At 39.3% G+C, this 8,294-nt stretch overlaps 1 protein-coding gene across 1 annotated transcript in view; it reads right to left on the bottom strand.

Moving 5' to 3' along the window:
• Positions 1–806: 806 nt before the first annotated feature.
• The window catches only part of LOC129421736 (nuclear cap-binding protein subunit 1), a 23,576-nt gene continuing 16,088 nt past the window's right edge, over positions 807–8,294 (bottom strand). The window contains exons 19-23 of the mRNA XM_073854499.1: positions 4,725–4,833; positions 3,868–3,985; positions 3,632–3,775; positions 1,454–1,567; positions 807–1,372 (exon numbers count right to left, since the gene is read on the bottom strand). Coding sequence (XP_073710600.1) covers positions 1,259–1,372; positions 1,454–1,567; positions 3,632–3,775; positions 3,868–3,985; positions 4,725–4,833 — 599 coding nt within the window. The 3' untranslated portion in view covers positions 807–1,258. The remainder of the gene's footprint in view (positions 1,373–1,453; positions 1,568–3,631; positions 3,776–3,867; positions 3,986–4,724; positions 4,834–8,294) is intronic.

The raw sequence follows: 8,294 nt of genomic DNA, 5'->3' as shown, positions 1-8,294 counted from the left end.
GATCCTGCAGTTGCCTGCTATTGTTCAAGTGAAAGGGGAGTTTACCCTAAATACTTGACACTTATACTTTATATACTGTTTTTAATACTACATACAAAATTACTGTTTTCTGGTGGTTTTCTAATTAAGAGACTGAGAAATAATTATATATGATCATATCATTGCAAAAAACAGCTAATCTAATAGTGGCATGGTAGCCTTTTGCACAGTACTGTATGTACCTTACCCGTTACTGGGGCAGTACCCTTTTAAAGGGTACTAACATGGTACCAATATGTAGTTTTGAGGTGCTAATAAGTCCTCTTTGGTACCAGTCTGTACGGCAAGGTATGGCAAGGGATACGCATCGTCTCGTTCCCTTCTCAGGGAACAACAGTTGCATACGTAAACAGAGACGTTTTTATTTGTCAAACTATGGAAAAAAGCATTTTGGTATGAATTAACATTCGCATACAGAAGGTATAAGCGTTTAAAGCAAACAGTTTAGCACGTGTGCTTAAAAAGTCTAGAAATTTTATGATATTATCCTACACTACACAAGGAATAATATGGATTTTTTTGCATAAAATAGATTCAAGCACTTTCAATGACCTGTATCCATGTATGTATATTTTCAAAAACTTCCCAGGTAATTTTTTCCCCCAAATTCACAAATTTTCAAGGATTTCAAGGACCCGTGGGAACCCTGGATATGTGCTTTAGTAAACTTTTTAAGCATTTTGCAGTCGAAATTATGTGCAATAATGCGAGGTGTTCGAAAACAATAGACACAAACAGATATTTTTTGTTGTATTTTTTTATAAAAAAAAAAAAAGAGGAAGACATTCATCATCCAAAACTTAAGGGCTCAATGTTCTCTACAGAGGCACACCATCCGTAATACAGGCTCACAACATTGTATCGCAATTTAATCGAGTCATTTCTCCATCAAAATGACGTAAAACGCATAAAAATCCAGTAATTTTATATCAAGGGTGCTGGAGTAAAACACAGCCCTCCATTATCATTTCCTAAACACTGGGCGTTTCAAAGGACTGACACTTTTCACAAGCAATGGCCAATGACACGAAGTTTAAAAAAGGAAAAAAATAAAAACAACACATACATATGTGCCCTAAAAAGGGTCTGACGAATTTCAATACCACTACAACAGAGAAAACCATCATCTTGAAGATTCCCGGTGGATGCAGCTAACCTTGAAATGATACGTAAACCATAAACAGGCAGGTTGGTTGATGAAGTGATGCATTGTGGGTCTTCATAGTTGCAGAGCACAGAACTGCTGGTACACAGCCAGGATGTGATGATCAAGCTCGGCTGTAAAAAGCAAGTTCTCCAGGGTGCCCATGTACTGCTGGATGATCACATGATGCTGTAAAAAAGACATAAACAGTGAGCTACAATGGGACAACAACACATGTTAAGACAACACAGTCGTGAGGATGAGGGGTACCATGAGGAAGATCTGCTGCAGCCTCTCGATGCAGTTCTTGTACCAGGTGGTGTTGATGTCGATGCTGCCGGTCTCGCAGCGAACCAGGTGTTCTGTCAGTAACATAATGAAGCGCTGATGGAGAGAGAGAGAGAAATAAAAACAGCTCTTTTGTGCTCTCTGAGCTCTAGGCACTTTGTGCGTGCGCTCAAATATAATAATGTAACACAAAGACAGAAAGACAGATGCATGAAAAGAATGTTTATTCTCTTTTGACAAACAGGAACTAGCTGTATAAAAGACTTTTCCCACCGCTAGCAGCGGCACGTCGTTTGAAGATTTTTGGGATGACACCACTACAAAAATAAAATATAGCTGCAAGCAGCAATACCGGGGTCAAGCCGGAAAGGGCACAGAAGGATGTAAAATTGAGTTTGGATAAGCAGATTAAAGAACCTAGGTAAACCTAATGATAACGGATAAAAAACGGCAATGTAACCAACAAAAATAATCGGTGTTCTTGTCTACTGTGATCGTCCTTCTGTTATTGACAATCATGGAACATTAGAGCCCTGAAGGACATGTGAGTGGTGTTTGCAGTGCTAAAACGTAGGTCACATCATGTTACAGCAAGTTAAATGAGTCAAAAGAGACCACCTACGATCTCTACGATGTTCTGATACAGAAATATAACGGTTGTAAGGTATTCTCATTGGTTGCTAGGGATTGAATTGGCAACCACCAATGATTATACTTCAAGCTATGGAGGAATAATCAAGGAATAATCCATGAAGACTTATGGTTTTAGATGTGTTGTTACAGTAGTTTTAGGCAAAAATAGCCATTTTCTATCTCAAAACCACTAGGTGGCGCTATGACAAAACTGTGCATGCAACCTTAAGTCATGACTGCGTTACATCTAGCTAGTTTCATGACTATACACTTTAGTTTAGCTATAAAATAGTTGTATGACCATAGGGCTTGCTTGATATGAAAGATTTTGTTCAATTATAGGGCCACCTAGTGGTGCAGGCATACAATTTTTTTTTGTGTGGCCTCAGACTGTGCTCATACATCAGCGTATCAAATCTGGTGAAAAAATCTATTTTTGTCGCGAAGTTATAACCATTTATGTGTAAAAAATACAAAATTTAAAGGTCATTTTTCGTTTTTTGCATTTTTCGGCCATTTCTGATGGAAATTTTAATATAACGCCCAATAGAACTTTTTGTTCAGAAGGTAAAGTTATGTTCTTCCTATGGTGTTTTCGAGTCCATCGGAATAACGCTCGCGGAGATATTTGCGTGCTGTTTTGCTGCGCAGGGTTAACCGTAAGGCGAAATCTGGCATGTTTGGTATCGTTGGACTTGGCGACTACTCAGGACTCCTAAAAATCAAGTCCTGTCAAAATACGTTGATCGCAGCCAAAGTTAAAGGTGTATAAAACATTCGTCTGGCCACTAGGTGGCGCTGCAACGAAACTGTGCATGCACCCTAAGTTCCTGACTGGCATCTCATGTACCAAGTGTCGTGTCAATAGGCCTAAGTTTGGCAAAGATACAGCCTAAAATCTGTTTTTTGCACTCTACGTAAAATTCGTTGACGCGCTATACGACAACGGATTAGATTATTAAAATTATTTTAATAACTTTTTGCCCTGAGTGTCTCTAGATGCTACATACCGTTTTTCGTGGCAATTGGGCAAAAGCTCTAGGACAAGTTCGCAAAAGTAGGTTTTATAAATAAATCAAAATGGCGGAACATTTTTCATGACGGAAAATGACGTCATAGGGTCCAATCGAATCGTCTTGAGCCAAGGAATCAGAGGAAACAAAGAATTTAGTGTTTAGGACTTACGGGTCAGAAGTTATAAGCAAATACATAAGTGCAAATTTGGACTGTTGGTGGCGCTAGCGGGTTAGAGATACAGACTTCAAATTTGCTGTGGAGACTTTTTGGGCAGTCCTTTATAAGCGTGCAAAATTTCATAACTTTCCTATGTACGCTGCTATGGGCTGCCATAGACCGCAATGGCGGAGGAAGAAAAAGAAAACTAACAGATACAATAGGGGTCTTCGCCCATTCTGGGCTTGACCCCTAAAAACTAACAGATACAATAGGGGTCTTCGCCCATTCTGGGCTTGACCCCTAATTAAACAAACCACCATGTCAGTCATATGAGAAATAGCGCAAACGCACCTGGAAAATAACAAGGAAGAGGTTCTTCTGTTCGCTCTGAGCCGACTCTACTTTCTCCTGAAGCTTCTCGATCTGCTCTTCTAACTGACCTTCCTCATCCTCACTGTTCTTCTCCATGTCCTCTTCATCGCCACTGTCCCGCTGCTAGAAAGAGAGAGACTCAACACTCAGCATCAATCATCATTTAGTCATCCAGCACCTGCCATCGACATGAATGGGAATTTTGTGATCGCTACCTTTTTGTTTTGTTGCTTTTCCAGCTTTTCCTTCGCCTCGTCTAACTCTTTCTGGATCTTCTGCACGTGTTTGTTCATCTTCCGAATGGTCGAGTGAAGAATCTCCCACACGTAAAACCTGCAGGGGTCGACAAACAAAACTCAATACAGCTGGAGTCATCATCCCACCGGCACTGCTAATGGCGCTTTTCCATCGCATAGTACCCTATGGTTTGGTTCAGCTCACCTCACCTCACCTTGGCTTGGTTAGCTTTTCCATTGAGTGGGAAAAGCTTCGGAGTGGGAGGGATTATAGGCGTGTCGTTATATTTGCGCTGCCTTCTGCTGTGACATCATACAAGTGAGAGCGTCTTTGTACATTCCCATACATTTATTTATTTCTCAGTCCGCCACAAAATTAAAATTGACCACCAAAAATAGCCCCCTGTCTCACGTGACAGTTTCTGTACAAACACCGGTGGCATCGGTCGACGCACTTCGCTGAGCCTCATTTAAGTTGCATTTAAGCATATATGCGAACTGCAAGTTTGGAATAAAAATGATGGTGTTCCTGATTCTCAACCTGTGGATGTTTTTCATCGCTAAAACAGAGTTTGGGAACTTACAGTAATGCACAGATGATAATATGTTTACCCGAGATTCTCTCGGACCAATCAGTGATCTACAAGTGTTTTCGCGTCACGTTTTGGTATCAGCTCGGGTCGCTTGGAACCCTGACCGAGGTGGTATCTGTACTACGTACTGCACCCAGTGGAAAAGCTCACAAAATTAAACTGACCCAAACCAAATCGTGAGGTACTATGCAATGGAAAAGCGCCATCGTTTATGTGTTATCGTTTTAATGTGAATGTGTTTACCTGGTGAAATCGTGCGCCATATCAGAAGAGAAAATCCAGTTGGCCACAGCCGCGCAATCCACGATCTGAGTCCGAATCAGTTTGTCCACTAAAACGGAGATCATCTGAGCACAGGGTGTTCAGAGACAACATGTTAGGAATAAAATACAAACGTATGACACAGCAAACTGCAGAAAAAGTATGATATGCACACTTTTGTATGCACAGAAAAATTATGATTTTTGCTAAATGATGGTAAGCACACAGTTAACGGTACCTATTCATTTCCATAGTAGGATAAACAGATCTCAATGGGTGCCATCAACTGTGTGCTTAACGTCATTTAGCAAATATCTTCTTATGTGTTCAACAGAACAATGAAACTCATACAGGTTTAAAAATCCCTATAGACGGTTTCATCGGACGCACGTGATACACGTCTGGATCCGAACTTTCCTTCCGGTTTCGTTTATTTTATGGTCTGACTAGTTGCTAAACTGATCTCTTAAACAAATGCCTCGTCGAAAATAACAAATGTTTTGGTTTCCTAGCTAATCTATGTGTTGTTTTTTGCTTGTTATATAAATAAACTACTTTTAAAAAACTTTGTTGTTATTTATTATTAGCGAAGTTTACCGGAAGTTACGCGTGGACCGCGACAGCCGCTTGCTTATGTTGTTACTGCTGAAACCGTCTATAATGTCTTGTGGACATGTTTTGACTCATTTGTGACCTTGGACCATGGGTAAGACGTTGGGTATCTTTCTTTTTTTATTTTCTTTTAAACACCATACCAGCTTCTACGCAGGGCCGGCGTCAAGGGGGGGCATTTGCGGGCAGTGCCCCCCCGAACAGGTTGTTGTGCCCCCCCTACAAAGTTTTTTATTACTTTAATATATATCAAGAATAATTAAAATAAATTAAACATTGAATGTTTCATGACTTGTAATGTAATCAAATGAGGAAAATATAGTTGATATATGTTTTCTTTAATTAAAATAGACCAGTTTCTCTGATTGGATGTATTGCCGTGTCTCACCCGTCTTACGTCTTTAGCATATTTGTGACTTGATACTAGCAACGTGTTTTTTCGCGGCATTTTATGGATCGTGTAAAATATGGATATTAGAACATTTAGAACGAACCAGCACCGCCTGCTTCATCTTCATGCAAACACAGACTGGCTATGCGTGTAAACTCAGAGATTAGAGGTCGAGGTGGAATTTACAAATCTACAGGACACTGTTTTAAGGAAGTTTAATGTTCTTACACGCCGTCTTCAGCTATTTTAAAGGTAAGTTAGCGTTGTTTTAAATTACGTAAGCTTAAATGTGAAGTGTGGCTATAGACCGTTAACAGCAATACGACGTGATTATGGTAAAGCGGCTTTTTTAAAGCTAGGACGCGGTGTGTGCTGCGCTATGAAACGCATTCATTTCAATGGCTTGCGCCTCGCGAGGGCGGTTTGTTGTTGCGTCGAGCCAAGCGCGAGCGCAGCGGAGCTCAGCTTGCGCTCACGCCGCGGTCGAAGTTCAATAGTTTTGCGCATAGTTTGTGGTCTTTTGCACTTTATACGGGAATTGAGCTGACAGTCTGTACTAGTTGTATGAGTGTGTGCTTGCTGTATTTGTTGTTTTAATGTCTTGTTTTTGCAAGTTATTGTTGCTATTGCGTGCCCCCCTGTTGGAAGCCGAGTGCCCCCCTGTTAGGATTAAAAAAGATGTTTAAAATTTATTTAGATGTTGGGTACATTTGTAGAAAAAGCAACAAAAAATACATAACTTACCCAGTCTCTCGAAATTACGTACCTATTGTCACGCAAATTTTAAATTTTTTTCTTCGTGATACTGCCACGAATTTCCGCGTTTTTTCGTGATCGTATCACGAATTTCTGTTTGTGTTTCATTGTCACGTATTGGTTACTCAACTGCTTTTTCCTATTTTCAAACCATTGTCGCTTCGGTTTAGGGTTAGATTTGGTGTTTGCATATTTACAATTTTTTCTGATTTATTTTTTATATTTTCTGATTTTTAAACAATTGTTGCCTGGCGTTAGGGTTAGAGTTGGGTTTGGGTAAGGATGTAATTTTTTGTAAATCTAACCCTAAACTGAATTTAAGTGAATTTGTGCATAAACAAGCAAAAAAGCCAATGGGTTGAGAAAAAAAAAATTTTCTTAAAGGTGCAGTATGTAATTTTTAGAACGATCTCTTGACAGAATTGCATAATAATATACAAAACTATATTATCAGGGGTGTATAAAGACCTTTCATAATGAACCGTTATGTTTTTATTACCTTAGAATGAGACGTTTTGATCTACATACTGAGGGTCCCCTTACAATGGAAGTCGCCATTTTGTGCCACCATGTTTCTACAGAAGTCCTTAATGGACAACCTTTTTTATTAAGTTGTCTCCGAAGGTGACATGTTTGTCTGGTGGCGGCTACCGTAGCTTCTCTATGCGTTTCAAAAGCGAGGGGTGAGCAGTGAACTGAACCATAGGTTGCAATTCGCAACTTCACCACTAGATACCGCTAAAATTTACACACTGCACCTTTAAATGGGACATATCATGAAAATCTGACTTTTTCCATGTTTAAATGCTATAATTGGGCCCCCTGTACCTGTCACACAATTTTTGATTATTTTTTGTGAGACGGTCACGAATTTCTGCGTTTTTTGTGATCGTATCACGAATTTCTGTTTGTGTCATTGTGAAGTAGTGGTTACTCAACTGCTTTTTCCTATTTTCAAAACATTTTCACTTTGGTTTAGGATTAGATTTGGTGTTTGCATTAGTATGTCACTTTAAGTATTGGTTTATACTATTTTTTCTGATTTATTTTTTATATTTTCTGATTTTTAAACGTCTGTTGCCTGGCGTTAGAGTTGGATTTTGGTAAGGATGTCTTTTTATATAAAACTGACCCTAAACCGAAGTGACAATGGTAAGAAAATAGAACAAAACAGTTGAGTAACAAATACTTGACAATGACACAAAAACAGAAATTCGCGACAGTATCACGAATAAGAATAAAAAATTTACTTGACTATAGGTACGTAATTTTGTGAGACTGGGTTGTCATAACATGGGTCAAAATTATCGATTTTTCTTTCATGCCAAATATCATTAGTATATTATGTAAGATCATGTTCTATGTAAATATTTAGTACATTTGACCTTTCACCTTTAAATGAAATTTTCTCGATTTTTTGGCACTCTCATGTTCCAGATTTTCAAATCGTTGCATCTCGGCTAAATATTGTCCTATCTTAACAACTGTACATAAATTAATAGCTGATTTATTTCGCTTTTGGATGATGTCTAAATCGTATGCTGCATTCCAGGCAACCTATAACCCGTAAATCACGACTTTGAACTGGGAGTACAGAGATCTAGTACGAGTTCACGGGTTTGACTGCCGTTCCAGTGCACTTTCACGGGTAGAAGGTTGGAAAAACAAGGGTTACAGGCTGCCTGGAACGCGTACTCCCAGTTCAGAGTCGTGGTTTTGAAGTCGTGATTCACGGTCTGCCTGAAACGCAGCATTAACATCAAACAATTTATCCTTACGACTGGTTTTGTGGT

Source organism: Misgurnus anguillicaudatus, chromosome 16, assembly GCF_027580225.2.
Source record: "Misgurnus anguillicaudatus chromosome 16, ASM2758022v2, whole genome shotgun sequence".
Lineage (NCBI taxonomy): Eukaryota > Metazoa > Chordata > Actinopteri > Cypriniformes > Cobitidae > Misgurnus > Misgurnus anguillicaudatus.
This window is presented reverse-complemented; position numbering and strand designations above follow the sequence as displayed.